Source organism: Mirounga leonina, unplaced genomic scaffold, assembly GCF_011800145.1.
Source record: "Mirounga leonina isolate KUSES-001 unplaced genomic scaffold, KU_Mleo_1.0 Mir_107, whole genome shotgun sequence".
Lineage (NCBI taxonomy): Eukaryota > Metazoa > Chordata > Mammalia > Carnivora > Phocidae > Mirounga > Mirounga leonina.
The window spans coordinates 3691963-3709781 of NW_023270233.1; the positions used below are offsets into that span (position 1 = coordinate 3691963).

General features: G+C 34.3%; 1 protein-coding gene across 5 annotated transcripts in view; it reads right to left on the minus strand.

Moving 5' to 3' along the window:
- Positions 1-17819, minus strand: part of LOC118018625 (probable E3 ubiquitin-protein ligase HERC4) — a 131369-nt gene that overhangs the window by 33331 nt on the left and 80219 nt on the right. For 4 of the 5 annotated variants that reach the window (XR_004681441.1, XM_035017325.1, XM_035017306.1 and 1 more), the window contains 2 exons: positions 16915-17087; positions 5158-5277 (listed from right to left, as the gene is read on the minus strand). Coding sequence is in view for 3 of the 5 variants with exons in the window: in XM_035017325.1 (XP_034873216.1) it covers positions 5158-5277; positions 16915-17087 (293 nt within the window). In the remaining 2 variants the exon portion in view is untranslated. Of the gene's footprint in view, positions 1-5157; positions 5278-16310; positions 16416-16914; positions 17088-17819 lie in introns of those variants that run through there. The other variant, XR_004681442.1, reaches the window with a different exon arrangement.

Sequence of the window (17819 nt, forward strand, 5' to 3'; positions counted from 1 at the left end):
AACAAGATAACTTCTAAAACATGAAGGAAATGGAAATATGTAAACATAATTTGGTAATCCAATGCATAAGGAGTTAGTCGAAGAATTTAGTCAGCAAAATATTAATGCCATTAAAAAGGATTAAGAGAGCTTTAAAAAGCAAGGATGACCTTTTCTAGGAAATATTACAGTTGCAAGGGAGCACAAATGTATTTTTCTTCTTTTTATTTAATGAGAACAAAACTTAAACCCAGAAAGTACTGATGTATCTTTCCCAAGCTGGTCTCCCCAACTGTTATATCAGTCTATCTTTCTAGTTTGCTGGTGAACATGTCACATAGCTAGCTCAGCACTGTCCATAGGTAAAGTACAACTTTAACTCCATCGAACAAATATAGTGATGATTTATACACAGCACAACTAATATCAAATATATAAGACTTATGACTTAAAAAAATATATATGTAATGCAGCATCAAAGACTGTAAAAATTTCACCAAGTATTTTCACTAGTATCTACTTGTATCTGACATGCCTTACAGAGCTATACAGTTCTTGAAATAAGTATTTTTAAAAATGTGTAACATTAATCATATAGTAATTCAAACAAGCAGACCCAGCACATACCTTTCTATACTTCATTCTAAATCAGTCAATTTTTACTAAATAAATATCGATGATATGTATATACAGTAATTAGAAGTATAAGAAAGGGAAGAAAAAGAGCAGAGTTTAGAGTTTAAGTTTCAACTTAAAAGCAAAGTTAAAAGAGGGTAAGGAAATATACAACTGAGAACAGTACCTAGAAAGTGGAGAAAAATCAAATAGCAGAAGAGAAAGAGAACCCATGTGCCATTTTATTTTGCCAAGAGATTAACTGTAGAAGGAGAAAAACAGAGAAAAAGCAAAAGAATTTAACTGAAAAAAAGTTTCATACACCAAGATCAGAGTATTGAAAAACAAAAAACAAGAGAAGCTTACATAGGATTCAAGCAAAAACTTTATAAAAACATGTAAAAAGAAAGAGGTTAAAAGGGATGGGAAAATGAAAGGAGATGAGGTAAAGTTAGAAGTCTCAGCAGTACAAAAGGATATTATAAGAAAAGCAAAGAACTTCACAGAATTAGTTTTTAATGTTTATGGATCAGGGAAGTGTATACCTGCTGGATTCTTAAAATCCTTAACTGGCAAAGAAAAGAAATGGAGGAAAAATGGAGGAAAAAAATATCTCAAAAGATTATAGCATGAAGACAAATATAATACAGGTAAAATAATTTCCTTGCAGTATTTAGAACAATGTAAAGTTTTCATATATATACATACATTTATATATGTATGTATACGTGTGTGTATATATAATACTTATAGACATATACTCCTTTTAACTCATAGTAATTACGTTTTATCAAAGAATATTTTAAGCTTCCACACTGAAGCAATGGAATTATTTCAAGACTATAACTCTTATTCAATAGTGGTATACATGTGTGTACATATACGTTTGCATGTATGTGTATACACGTGTATATACATATGCACATATGTATACAAATACACATACGTACACATCCATATCATTACAAAATAGCATGTAATTATCTTTAGGATAGATTCTTTAAAATTTTACTTAGAGTGTTAATGTGATAGTTTAGCTTAGCATTAAGGCTAGTAATGTAAGTATGAATTTTATTAAAAAGCCCCAGGAAAAATGTCTTTAGAGTTACGTGTAAATGTGAAATGTGAAAGTGCTTTGAACTCTCTGAAAGAAAGAAGCTTTGTAAAATCCAATGTTGTAATATAAATTAATAAACTATACAAGAGTTGCACAAAGACCTTCTTCAAAGTAAATGACAGCTTTCTATTCCCAAAGGTATAGAAGAACACAAATCACGGGTTCTACATTTTGATTTCTAAGATGTGATATTAAACCCATTATGCAAATTAAATAAAGAAAAGCTTTCACTCATTCTGTCTACAAATGAAGAGAAAGGAAAAGCTTGTGGTTGAAAGAGCAGAGTAATAGAGGGCAATTATCAAGTATAGCAAACACATAATCTGGAGAGAACGAGAAGCAAAGAGGAAAGCCTAGAAATAGAAGGTACTCTTCTACTGCCTCCCCCTTAGCAGAAAACAACAGCACTGAAATAACTCCTAAGGAAATTCAATTTGATATCACTACAGCTATATACCAAGAGGAGCTTGGATACAGGCCTGCCAAACTTAAAAGTAAACAAACCACAGCTTTTCCACACAGCACCAAGATTACTACAAACTAAAAAATCCTATTAGACTGGCTAATTTAGATTTGTCCTACTTGCTCAGAATACAAGTATTTTACGACCTACATACTAGATATAAATTCAGAAGGCAAAGGTATCTAATTCATAGTGATGAAGATAATGTTTCTCAAACTAGGCCTGCAGATCCTTGAAGGATATAATTTTAGGGGTCTATGAGTGCTCTGGGAGAATTTGTAATTTTAATGTTTTTATAGCAGAATTTTAAAAAATTGATTAAAAAAAATCTAAAATTAGGAAATCCATTTATAATCCCAGTATTACCATGAAACCCCAAGAGTTCCAATGGTTGTGAATGTAATCACATTGGCACCACACAGGAAGGATCTCTATGTCTAGGACTTCATACATAAATGATGTGCTTGATGAGTGGAGGCCAAATGAGCATGACATCTCATTCTAAAAGCAAATGTTTCATTGTAGTTCAAATAGAGAAAGACAGCAAGATAATAGAGTTATGAGACACCTCAGAATAGAGGCTATTGCCAAACAAAGCCTGTGTATAGGCAGCCAGCAATAACCATCATTTTACCAAGATTTAACTGTGTGCCAAGAACTGCCCTAAGCACTTTATATTGATCATACCAATTAATCTTCTCAGTAACTAGAAAAGGTAGGTACTGTTATCCCTAATTTACAGAAAAAGAATTAAGTCATTTCTTCAAGGACACAGAGTGAGTAAATGCTAAGCTGGGATTTGAACCCAGGTGCTCTTATGTTACACTACTTTCTCATCCTATTTAGGCTGTGAGGTGAGATTCATCAAAACAATTATCCTCTACACTAATATTAACTTGATTTTTAAAATTTGTAGTGTTATTTATAATTAATTTATAAATTTGTTATGGTTTTAGAGTTCTTTTAAAATCTAGGCACCAGGAGTTCAGAACTAGTTTAGTGTTTGAACATATTTAAGTAAGACAATCATAAATAATGTAAGTGAATGCTGGACTTCTTAGAAACTGTTTTACTTTAAAAGGGGTCCATATATCACTCCAGTTTCAAAAACACTGCTCAAAGACCTAGGGTACCCTACATTGCTGTGTCTGGGCTTATATACAAAGTCAGGATTCTGACCCTCTGATGGCTTACCATAACACATCAGATGAAATCCAAGTTCTTGATCCTAATTTACTAAACCCTCCATGATTTGGTGCCTGTCCATTTCTCTGATCCTTTCCCAGAACTCTTCCCACTACCGTATTTTAGCCATACTGTCCTCCTCCTATCCTTCAAACATGTCAAGCTTGTTCTCACCTAAGGTCTTTTACTGGATATTCATTTTTCTTCAAATCCTCTTTGGTTTGATCTTACATGGTTGCTTCCTGTCACTTAGATTATAGCCCATACTTCAGCAGACAGGACTTTTCTGATTACCCAATTGCAAGAAATCAATCACAGTCTTTCTTATATTCTTTTAATTCTCTACATAGAGTGTACATTATTAGCTAGTATTTTTTGCTTTAATGGATTACTGTCCATCTTGCCCACCAGATTACCAACTGCCTAAGAACACGGCCCTTATCTGTCTGGTTCCTCATGGTATTTCCAATACCTCAATTGATGCCTGTCACTGGAGGTTTTCAATATTCTCAGTATTTGTTGAATGAGCAAATGAGTAGACCTAAATCTCCAGAAAGGCTACAAATTTGACTTAGACTCCCAATGATTCCAGGGGAAAAAAAATCAGCAAGTCTCTTCCAATCAAGATGCATATACCTAGGGGAGCAAAAGATGTTCTAGAAGTGACCTGATTTCTACAGATGAGAGTATTCTAAAATTAGCATGCACTAATCACACTGCCATTCAAAACTACTGTGTTTGGTGCCTACTACACATATTCCAAAGACTATTAGAAGTACTGGTGAATAAAATTATAGAGTGCCTATCCACAAGGAGTTTGCAGCTGGTGCCTAGCAAGCAGTGAAAGGCTACTCGCCCTTCTACAACTGCTACATACACACTGCTTAAATTACCTACTTCTTGGGGGAAAAAGTTGGCCTCAACTATACTACAATGGTTAGCAAATCTGTTTTATATCTAATTGCTTATCGATTTCTATACTAAAATTTTGTGTGTCTACATGAAGCTTTATACGACTGCTATTATTTTAATGGGACATTAAGTGTCTAGTTATTAGAGACTTAGCCACACAGGAAGAATTATGTACACATGGGGATTTATGTCAAAACTCTGAAATAAAATTAAAAACATGAAAGGGGAAAAACTGGAATCAATGGTCCTACAACTCTCTTCTGGTAATTCTGAGGCACTAATCTCACAATAGTAATACATTCCTAGAGTTCCAGTATCAGGGACTCCAGTATACTCAACGTAAGAGAATTAAGAGGCAACCTCAAGGAAAATAAGTGAGAGTTAAAAATCCATGTCACATCGCTTCTCAGCCTTTTGGCTAAGATCAAGTGTAAAAATCCATGTCACATTTGCATTTTTCTTTAGTTGGCTGGGCTTTGGTGTAAGGGCGGAATGTCTACTTATCAATACTGTACAATAAGTAGCTACTCCTTCCCAATGTGTTTTTATTTCAAAAATAAGCTTTGAATAAAAGCTCTGAAAAAACTGGTGTTTCAAAAACAAGCAATTGTTTCTTTTCTGTGAGAATAAATGATACATAAAAATGAAATCATAGGGCGCCTGGGTGGCTCAGTTGGTTAAGCGACTGCCTTCGGCTCAGGTCATGATCCTGGAGTCCCTGGATCGAGTCCCGCATCGGGCTCCCTGCTCGGCGGGGAGTCTGCTTCTCCCTCTCCCACTCCCCGTTTGTGTTCCCTCTCTCGCTGTGTCTTTCTCTGTCAAATAAATAAATAAAATCTTAAAAAAAAAAAAAAAATGAAATCATAAAATGCAATAGGAAACATACCATTCCATAGGCCTGTTGTTGGACCCAGTTGATATAATCATTCCTTATGTCTATCAATTCTTGTACTTCATGTATATAAAATTTATCATACTGTATAATCTGTCCCGATTTCTCATTTACCTACAAAAAAAAAAAAGTATAATCAACATTAAGTTTAAACCAGTACCCAATACAGAGATTAAAAAATGTTTTAAATAGAAAAAGTCTTGAGATTCCTTAGCTAATTTTCTTTCTATAAAAAAAAAATTACTGAGTACCTACTATATGCAAAATGTTAGTTAAGTGCTGTGTGAAACATAAAGATGTCTAAGATGGAATATCTGCATTTAGTACCTCAAAATCTACTAAAAAAAGAAAGATATTTCTGTAACCACCACATAATATGAGATATGTACCATTAAAGTATTTATGGTATATAAAAACTAGAATCTATAAGAACTTCAGCTTAGGGAATAGGAATTAAGTAATAATAATAGCTAATGCTTATTAAGTGTTACTCTGTACTGGCATCTGAATAAAACTAAGAGGTGACATTTGGGTAGGACACAAAAAATGAAGAGAGTACAAATTACCACCCTAGAAATTACTTACTAATTACAAAGGGAAAAACAAATCTTTGCAGTGAGAGCACTATCTTAACCGAGTGATCAAACCAATCACCACCGATCTGAGACAATAAAATATAACGTTCCTGCTGATATAATGCAAAAGGAAGTACAGGCATCATCTATGAAGCAGAAAAACGTTTAACTTGAATCTTATCAAGCCTCCTGATCTAAATTCCAGTTCATAGGTAGTACAAGGGATAGAGGAACAAATTAAACATCACCATAGAGAAACAATAAAATATTCTGATCATAGGACTTTCATAAGAAGACTGGCCAGGAATCTCCAAACAGTTAAGGGAATGGGATAAAAAAGCGGGGGTTGCTGTAAGTTAAAAGAGACATAGAGGTGTTCCAGTGCTGGATATAGCAGAGCTCCTTATGTCAGATTAACCTCCTGACAGTAACAATTATAAACTCTGGACAATATATAAAACCCCAACAATCTGAAAATACTGGAGATCAACCAAAAGTAAGCAGAAACAGGAAAGGACACAATCTTTGAAAGGAGCATGTGTGATACACATTTTTGCCCCAAGGGAGTGCTTCCAAATCAGCATCAGGAGTAGGGGGTAAGAGCTCAAGCACAAAGCAGCAGTTTTACCAGACAGAAGAGGCAAATGTCACAAAGTGAGGCAGCAAATGTGGCAGACAATAAGGAATACAAATCCCAGAAAGGAATCCAGAGGGTGAAGCCAAAAAACCAGCATGCAAAGTCCTCCCACATCTTTACCTCTCTTTTTTTAATGTTTGTCCATTTGAGAGAGAGAGAGAGCAAGCGAGCAAGTAAGCACCAGCAGGGGGAGGGGTAGAGGGAGAGAGAGTCTGACTCCACTCCGGGCTTCATTCCAAGACCCCAGGATCATGACTTGAGCCAAAGGCAGCCGCTTAACTGACTGAGCCATCCAGGCGCCCCGCTTTGGCTAACCTCTCAAACCATGAGTGCACAAGGTGAGACTTGGGGGGAAAAAACACATCCCAGCAGAAAGCAGCAACTGGGAGGCTACTCTTAGAAGTAGACTTCAAGACAAGCATTTCTAGAGAAAAAAATGCACATTTGATAAGCATAATGATAAAAGGATTGATTTGTCAAGAAGTCATGTAACAATTCCAAATTAACAGTGCTTCAAAATACATGAAGGGAGAACTGACACAATTTGTTGCTAATTTTAACACCCCTCTCTTGATTACCTATAGAAAAAAACAGACAAAACCACAAAACACCAAAGATCTGAACAATTTCAACCAACTTGAATTCACCATAATAGAATATCCCACCCAATAACTGTACACAGAATGTTCACTAAAATACTAAAATAAAATATCATGGACCACAAAACAAGTCTTAATAAATAAATACATTTAAAGGAATCCAAGGTATAATGAAATATGTTCTCTGACCACAATGGAATTAAACGAAAAGTCAGTAACTAAAAGGTATTTGGAAAATCCTAGCACACAGGACTCTAAACTGTTAACACCTCTAAATAACCCAAAATGTCTCTTGAATCCATCAGAGTGCTAAAGCCATAAGATAATCAGGTAGTCTGAAACCCAAGGATTGACAGATAGTTCCAAAGAGAAACAAAAGGTCACCTGTGGCAAAGCAAGAAGAAGATACCACTGTCAAGCAAGCAGGGAAGAAGAAATCAGTTAACATTCTAAGAAACTGCTTATGGCTGAGTATGGAATAGCCTGACAGTATAAAACCCCTAGGTGCCCCAGATAGTTTGCACGCACTCATAGACTCTTTTCCACACACCTCCAATGGGTAGCCATGAGGATGACTGGAAACAGGGTAAAAGATCATGAGTCTCTCTCAGTGGTGCAAGGAATTGGCTGCCACCGTGACAAAAAAAAGAAAAAAAAAAGGCCTGCTACCCTGCCCAGTCGTAAATCACTGAGGAAGGTGAAGCAAATTCCATGCCTCATTGTTGGAGGAGGGGAAAAAACCCTCACCTCAGTAGTCAGAAGGAATGGGGTAAGAACAGTCCCAAGCCCAGAATCTTCGATCAGTAGGACTAGAGGACCTGATGAGGGAGGGATCAGAAACTCTGAGAAAGTCCCACCTTAAGGTCCAAGCATACATAATCACCTAAGACCAATGCTATACAATAACAACAAAGAACATTTCCTGTGTCCACTCCTCTATTAACCTTGAAAGCACTGAGTTAACAAGCAAGACCAGTTTACCACTGAGGAGGGGGCAAGAGTGAGAAGAGAAACCCCTCTATCAAGCAGGCATACAGAGCAGAATACAAACACTGAGAAAAAACTGACACTTCACCTCTGCCCTACGTCTCAGGCAGCATTAGAGGAATCTGAGGCCTCTGGTACAATGAAGATAACTATAGCAAAATAAAAACTCAATCCCAGTTTAACTCCTGACTAGACTGACTTAAGTCCCCACATTAGCCACACAGAAGAGATGTACCCATTTATAGGCTTTAAATCTCTTTACTCCAGCCTTTACTATTTTATGGACAATCAAAAATTATGAGACATATGAAAAAGCAAACAAGAAAAACAAAACAATCAAACAGAAACCACACACAAAAAAGTCTAGAGGCACAGCAATCAACAGAGCCAGACTCAAAGATAATTCAGATGTTGGAGCAAGAAGACAGAGGCTTTAGGAAAATACTTTGAACTTAATGAAAATAAAAACACAACATATCAAAATTTGTGGGATGCTGGTCAAACAGGGCATAGAAGAAAACAGCATTAAATGATCATGTTAGAAAAAAAAAGGTCTAAAACCTAAGCCTCTGTTTCAAGGATGTAAAAATGATGACCAAATTAAGGACAAATCAAGTAGAGAAAAGGATATAAAAAACAGAAATTGATGAAAGAGAAAAAAATGAGAAAAACCAATGAAAGCAAACATGTTTTAATGAAAATATCAATAAAGTTGAAAGACTCTGAGAAAGACAGAGAAGACACAAATTACCACTATCAAGAATGAAAAAGGGGCCATCACCATACAGACATACATAAACATCACCACACGGAGTTACCAAAACTGACTCAGGAAGAAATAGAAAACATGAATTATACTCTATTTTTAAAATTTAATGTAACATTTTAAAATTTCCCAAAAGAAAATTCCAGATTAAGATAGTTTCACTATCTAACATTTAAGGAAGAAATAATACCAATCTTAAACTCAGAAAAGAGAGAAAGAGGGATTATTTCTTAATTCATTTTATGAAGTTAGAGTAACCTTGATACTAAAAGTCAATGACAATATGAGAAACAAAAATTATCAGATCAACATCCTTTATGAATATAGACATAAAACTTTCAATAAAATATTAGCAAATTAAGCCCAATAATATATATATAAAGTATAACATACAATGCCCAACTGGAATCCAAGGAATGCAAGGCTCAAATATCAATGAATTTCACTATGTTTCAGAAAAAAGGCAGAAAAACATCTAACAAAATTCAGCAACTCTTCCTAATAAACACTCTAAGCAAAACAGGAATAGAAGGGGACTTCTTCAAACAGATAAAGCCCATCTAAAAAAAAACACAAACATTTTACAGCTACCATCATACTTATTGATAAAATATTGAATGCTTTCTTTCTAAGACTAGGAACTAGGCAAGGATGTCCACTGCAACCATTAATAGTCAACATCGTACTAGAAGTCTTAGTCAATAAGGGAAGAAAATAACATGCTTGTGTACATAAAAAATCCAAATGAATCTGTAAGAGAATTACTGAAACTAATAAATTAATTTACCAAGGTCACAGAGTACAAGGCCAATACACAAAACACAAGTGAATTTCTCCATACTAGCAATAAACAATTGGAAAATTAAAAAAAATTAAATTTCATTTACAATAGCAACAACAAAATATTTAGGAATAATTTTTTTTTTAAGATTTTATTTATTTGAGAGAGAGAGAGAGAGACAGCGAGAGAGGGAACACAAGCAGAGGGAGTGGGAGAGGGAGAAGCAGGCTTCCCACTGAGTAGGGAGTCTGACGCAGGGCTCGATCCCAGGACTCTGGGATCATGACCTGAGCCGAAGGCAGATGCTTAACAACTGAGCCACCCAGGGACCCCTAGGAATAAATTTAACAAAAGATGTGTAAAACCTCAGAACTGCAAAACATTGCTGACAGAAAATAGAGACCCAAATATATAAAGATACATACTTTGTTCACAAATAGTAAAAGACAGATAAGACTCAATAAATGTAAAAAAAAAAAAAAAAAAAAAAGGAAAAGAAATTTGACTGGACTGAAGTTTTTTAAAAAGCAGCAATACAAAAAATTTTTTGGTATACCAGAAGAAATTTGAATATGCCTGGATAGTCAGGAGATGATATTACAGGATTACAGTTAATTTCCTTAAGAAAAATAATAGTATTGCTGTTATATAGGAAAATGCCCAAGAAGAAGAATGCTGAGGTGGTATCAGGATTTACTTTCAAACAACAAGAAAGAAGTATATACACACACATATGGAAAAGCAAATGTGACAGCATATTAACAATTACTGAATCTAGAATGGAGGGCATGTACATATCTATTTCATTTGTCTTTCGATGTTTCTTTATATATAAAGATATTCAAAATAAAAATTGAAGAGTAAAGTGAATGAAAAGGATTTCAAAAGAAAGTTTGAGGAAGAAAATTCTAGGCAAAGAGCATGAGCTAAAAGAAAAATTTCAGAGGGAAATTAGGTTTTGGAGTCAATAAATTGATAGAATCAGTGATATTTTATTAAAATTTTCTGTTGATGATGTGAAATATAGTCAAAAATAAGTACAGAGGCTAGTGGTAGGGAAATAAATCAAGATATTAAAGACTCAAGATTTCTAGATAATAAGAAAGAATGCAGAGGCTGTGGTAGGTAACTGATACAGAAAAGAGTCAAAGCCAACTTCAAAATTCAAGCATGAAGAACTGAAGAACAAATGCTGGCAACACAAACAAGGATAAGTCAGGAAAAGATGACAGTTTTGGTAGGAGAGGAGAGCTGGGAAGGATGAGAAATTTGGTACTAAATCATTTTTTATTTTAAAATGATGGCAAGAGAAAGGTTTGCCTAAAACACGTAACTGAGAACATTTTCCTTAAAGGAGACAAAGCTGTGGCAGGAGGCGAGACAGAGGTAGAAAGTAAAACAAAAAGGGCCAAATACAGACCACTAAGAAAGATGCCACATTTAGGAGAAGAAAATAGGACATCAAAAGAAACAATCTGATCTAACATACAAACTAAATAAAACTAGCTAAATATCCTATAGAATGTAACAAAACTAGTTGTTTATAATTTAAAAAAATAACTAAACCAGCTAAGCAGCATTCGGAAAGGAACAAAAGAAATCATTTAGTAGAGGTATAAATCTATGAGACAATGCTTGTGTCCAAACAGGTGCTCTATAACCGTGAGATGAATGAATGGACAAATAAAATGAGTAACAGATATATATACATATATATCCATATATATCTATATAGTTCGTGCTTCTAATGACACTTAACATTTTCACTGAAATGCAAATTTTACCTTAAAATCCACCCAGATGTTATGTTCCACAAATATAACAACATTATGGACCACTTACTAAATAGACGTCATGTACATTACCTCATTTAATTTTTAAAACAACCCTATGAAATAGATGCTATTATTATCATATAGATGAATATACTAAGGCTTAGAGTTCAAGAATCTTAACCAAGGTCACATAGCTAAGAGCCAGAAATCTAACACAGGCCTCTGTAATACACATGCACTTTTTCTTAATAAACATGCATTTTTGGGGCACTTAGGTGGCTAAGTCAGTTAAGCGCTGACTCTTGATTTTGGCTCAAGTCATGATCTCACGGTCGTGAAATGCAGCCTGAGTGGGGCTCCATGGTTAGTGGGGAGTCTGCTTGAGATTCTCTCCCTTTGCCCCTCCCCATGCACATGCGCATGCTCTCTAATAAATAAAATCTTTAAAAAAAATGCATTCTTAATTCGCTATATGACAATTTTATTCAATATATGTTCATATATATATGAATACATATGAATATGACTATTTGCATAAATAAATGTGTGCAACATATATTTAGAATATATATAGAAACATTTTTTTCTTTCTGTTAATGTTTAAAAGCTGGCTAAGTCAGAAGAGTATGTGACTCTCAATCCTGGGGTCATGGGTCTGAGCCCCACACTGGGTGCAGAGATTACTTAAAAATAAATAAGTAAGCTTTGTTTTATTATTATTTTTAAAAGATTTTATTCATTTGACAAAGGGTGGGAGAGAGCAAGCACAAACAAGGGGAGCAGCACGCAGAGGGATACATTAGTATTACTGCCTAAGATATACAAAATAAGATCTATCTGATCGTAACACTTTTATTTCACATTTTCATTACTGTTTAGTGTTCTGGTTTATAAACCTCAGTTCAGAGGTAGTTTATGTTAAGTATGTATGTGTGCCTTATCTGGGATCATGACCAGAGCCAAAGGCAGCCACTTAACCGACTGAGCCACACAGGTACCCCAATAAATAAACTTTAAAGAATTTTTTTAAATAAATAAAACTGTCATCAAGTACAACCAATGCTTGACCCTGTGGTCTACTCTTAAGGGAACAAATAACCCAGTTTAAGAAGCACATGTTAATAATGATGTGTTCATATCCGACTCTTGATTTTGGCTTAGGTCATGATTTCAGGGTCATGGAACCAAGGCCCACACTGGGCTCTACATTCAGTGGGGAGTCTTGCCTGAGATTCTCTCCCTTTCCTTCCCCACTCTCCCCACTGTGCGCTAGCACGTGCATGCGTACTCTCTCAGATAAATAAATAATCTTTTAAAAAAAATAATGCTGCTGTCATTTCAAAGTTGATACTTTTAATCCCTCTATTTGGTGACAAAAGCACTCTGAGCTCTTTTTTTCACTGTTTGATTAAATTTATATCTGTGGTCAGGAAACACATTTGGGAGAAACTGACCAGAGTAAAACCACTATTCCTGGCTTTCAAACAAAACAAAGATATTTAATTTATACATGGAGATCAAAACCTTCATCTTAGAGCAGGGGTCAGCAAACTATAGCCTGTGAGTGAAATCCTGCCCACAGACTATTTTTGTAAATAATTTACTGGAAAGTAGCCATGCCCATCCATCTACATACACTCTGTAGCAGAGTTGAGAACTTTTTTTTTTTTTTTTGAGAGTTGAGTAATTTCAAGAGAAACCATATGGCTTGTAAAGTATTAAATATTATTACCTCGCCCTTTACAGGTAAAATTTGCAGGCCCTTGCCCTAGCATCTTTTGCCAAGCTCTGTCTACTAATAAATAAAACATACACAATAATTACACAAAAAACTCTTTGGCCTTTCCCTCTCTAATATTTATGTTTATAAACATACACACCAACTTTTAATCACATTGGACTCTAAAATTTAGTGAGTCCTGTACGAAATGCTTCACGTCTCACTGACCAATATATATTTTTATCTTAAATATTTCAGATTTTAAAAGGTAAACTGTAGTTTCCTTCACCAATAGCAATGAATGTTTGCAGTTTGTATATCCTGCAGGTAGATCTGTTTTTGAAAAGAAGTGCTATTTTAGAATAAAAAACAATTCAGAAACCAGTTCTGTTTTTGAACAGCCAAATATCAAATTTACACTAGGGGGGAAATTATGGCTGATACTTAGTCACAATGATTTAACAACTGAAGAGAAAATCAGTTAACACTGCTTTTAAAAACAGGGAAATTAAGAGACTGAATAAGAAGACTGATCTAAAATATATATATATTTACATATAAAATCAACAGTTTTAAAATATATATATATATATATATATATATATATAAATACATTTGTATCGTAGATAACATTGACATTATTTTGTCCAGGAAGCCTTCATTTATTCTTCAGAGTATGAGCCCTCTTATGTGTTCTCACAGCACCCTTAATTTTCCTTAATCTTGCACTTACCATGCTTTATAACACAAATGCTTATTTATTTGTATGTATATAACCGCTCTACATTTATAATCTCAACAAGGGCAGAAATCACATCTTTTCTTTATCACTGCATCCCTAATGTCTAATACAATGATAAGAACATAGTAGGCACTCAGTAAATATTTGTGAAATGAATAAAAAAGAAATCACAAGTTCAAAACAACCTATACATTAGTATTATTGCTTAAAATATACAAAATAAAATCTATATATGTTTGATCATAACACTTTTATTTCACATTTTCATTACTGTTTAGTGTTCTGGTTTATAAACCTCAGTTCAGAGGTAGTATATGTTAAATATATATGTGTGCCTTATCTGGTTTATTTAGGGGTTCTTTACCAAAAAAAATTTTTTTTTTTAAATCACTGATTTAGAAGATTAGCATGATATGTAGCAATTAGGCAAGAGAGACCAAGTCAGTCTTCTCTTTCAGCATCTCAGTATCTCTACAATGTCTCAGTATCTCTACTGTGTCAAAACTCAAAAACTACTAAATAACTGAACGACTTGCCAATAAACTCATTATCTGGTAATATATCCATTCCTGACAGCAAGTACCAAAGCTATCTTTCTTATAATACCATTTGGAACACTGGGAGTGATTTTTAACTTAAAAGCTTTTGAAAGGACATGACATAAGGGAGGAACCAGTCATCCACATATCCTGAAATGATTAGTAAACACACGGTCCAATTCTCTAGTTCCTAATCCTTGACCAGTAGGTCAAGAAGGCAATCATTGAGGAAACTTCTAATTTTCAACCATGGAGCAGAGAGAAGGAATATATTCACAGTTGTCATACAGAAGGTGTCTTCGAAAATACAAGTTTCTGATAAGCAACTTGGGTTTCACTAAAAATGAAAATGAATCAAATATCCACAAATATCTATTTATGGCAGATTAAGACCAAGGAAAGTTTTCTTCAAAGTAAGGAGTAGGAGAAAGATAAGTGATCGCCCTAAGGACTCCCAGTAAGAGATGCTTCAGACATTAATAACATTATCATTCTGCTTTTGAGTATGTAACAACTTCAAACAACAACCCAGTTTCCTCATAACCCAATAAATCAAATTGAAAGTAGCTGTTTCCCATCCAAATGGTGGTAGTGGTGGTAACAAAATCAGTGCCTTATGAATGTAGAATTACATATATTATATAATTTGAATAATACATTAATCCTGGGAAACTATCAAGGCCAGTATTTTAATCCTTTTTTTATAGATAATTAATTCTCCACTTACATATATGATAAAAAGAAAGACTTGTTCAAAATTACACTGATAGGAAGCAGTAAAAATGGTCTTTTAACAATAAAATGCTATCTGCAATTATGTAAGTATGAACCTCTAGATCTAGGGGCATAAAATAAAAACAAACCCCTTTCTAAACATGTTCTATTACCACACTCACTAAGAGAAGTGCATTAAAAAATGGCAGGGACTTTGGAAGTAGATTTGTATTTGTATTTCAACTCTCTTATTTACTGGTTTATGACCTTTGACATTTAGATTAGGGGACAAGATATAAACTATACAGAGTTTAAGAAGTTAAATGAAGACTGTATGTCAAGTGCTCACATGAATTAATGTACAAGGGAGGTTCTAATCTTGGTCACTGTTAAAATTATTTCCTCTTCCCTTTTAGCCAGCAAGAACATCAGATCCTAGTATCTAGCATGGCTCCATCAAAAAGGTCTCTGGAGACGGAGCCCCATAGGGTTCTACACCTCAGTACAAGTTGAGGCTTCTGAGCTAGGCAAAGAGCTAAGTTACTTGCTCAAGTTGTCTTTACGAAAAAAAAGTTCAATTTCCCCTCCTTGTCCCACCTTCCCTTTAACTTGTGGTAAAAGATACAGCTAAGGAAACAATTATTTTTTAAAGGAGTAATAAAGACAAGCAGATAAAGAAGTGAGAGAGTGAATAATTATTTGGCAATAGGGTCCAGCTGACAAAGGATGGTTCACTGAAGTAACAGGAAAACAGAGTCCAGAGGAAAGAAAAAAAATCTAATTAATCTCTTGAATCCTAGACAAAAGGCATACAGAAAAGTAGAGACTCATCCTATGAAGACAGAGGATCTTAACAGCAGTTTACTGCAGAATCCAATTAACCCTAAAATTCTGCAAGAAAGCCTTGTTTTGGGAAAGGCAAAAGACAGAATGACTTGTTTCCCCATGGAAAGAAATTGCAATCATCTCTTCAATTATAATAAGAGAAATGACTATTTTACTAGGAATCTTGAACATACTCAATACCAAAGAAAAAAATAAATTCAAGAAGTTTAACTGAGGAAATACCCAGGAACCTCACTAAAAGAATAAGAAGGATTATCTCTTTTATCCCTTAACATTTACCTTAGTACTAGGCAAGAAGGGTCTGAAAATGCTAAAGAAGCTAAGTAAGGAGAGGAAACTAAAGATTAAAGGTTCGAATGGGTTTTTTAGTGATTCTAGAGATAAGAAACATATGCTTCTCCCTTAGGTCATGTCTCCCAAAATAGCTTCTCAAGAATACCAAATGGCATAACAGAGATATACCTACCAGCTGTCAGGGATGTCTCAAATCCATCTTTAATGAAACAGCTGAGACTCTACTTCTTCATATAACTTTGAACTGCTACAAGTGTAAAGGGTACTATTTCTTACACTGGGAAGAAGGGCAGGAAAGAACAATAGGCAAATTAATGAATTATATATGGTTCCAATTTCAAGTTAGTCGTTGTGTTTCAAGTGGAATGTTCTACTTTGATTGAAACCATTAGTACCCAATAACAAAAGAACTTGAGTTTAAATATTCATAATCACAACTAGGATGCAATCTCTCTCATATAATAACCACTTATAAATAACAAAAATCATATTTAAACTAACAAATTATGTTCTTCACAAGGAAATGTAAGAATTCTAATTCATTAGTATGCTATTGTTCTGCCCAACTACAGACAAGTTACCTACAAATGCCTAACAAAGTCAAGTAAGACCAAAACTCCGAAGTATTATTTTTTTAAGAAAAATTTAGATAACTCTTCTAAATATCTGTAATCTATATCTCTTATGCTAACCTAAATCTATAATATTAATGTTAAAATAAATATCATCAACCTGTTAGGCAGCAACAAGGAAAATAAAAGAACTACTGGACATACCCTATGCAATATTTCTAAAACCTTTAATGCAGTATGAAGAAAATTGTTGAAAATTCTTCTTTCAGAAGGGGGAATGCCGATCTTGTAGAGTTTCAAAAGATGTACCACAACTTCCTTAAAAAGTTCTACAATCTTGAGGAATAGTGGAGGTTCAAGTACTGACCACCAGTTTTCTGTTATTAAAGGGTGAACATACAAATAAAATGAATTTTTTTTTTTTAAATCACAGTTTTCAAAATCATACAAGACTTTTCTTCTAAAAGCAGTAGTCTTAACCCTTTCAAAATCCCAGGAAGATCCATATAACACAGTATTTTATGTAACATTTCTAGGGTTTACAGACACCATCCTACTCTCAAGTTAAAGAATGCTGTTCTAAAAGCTCTCAGAGGCAAAAATAAAGAAAGGTCTACTGAATTTATTTCTTGGCTTCCTACATTATGTTAAAAACTCACTACTATATCTAACATTAAATCGGTTACTAAAAAGTGCTTTGGGGGTGGGGTAGCTCACCTGGCTAGCTCAACAGGAAGAGCATGTGACTCTTGATCTCAGGGTCAGGAGTTTGAGAACCATGTTGGATGTACAGATTACTAAAAACAATAAACTTAAAAAAAACCACACCACATCTTTTTTTAAAAAAAAAAAGTGCTTTGAAAATTAGAATTTTAATTTTTAAAGATTCTAAAATCCCAATATTTAGGGATCTTTCCAAGTTATATCTTTCAACTTAACATAAAGTTGAAATATTGTGAAGTACCACCTTTAAAATGCAAGGTAATCCTAAAAATTGGATACTGAGAACAATGTAAAGTATTAACATGTCTGTTCTTCCCCACAATCACTATTTGTTTGTAGTTATTAACTACAAATACCATAATCTTATGAAGCAGGCAGAAATACGA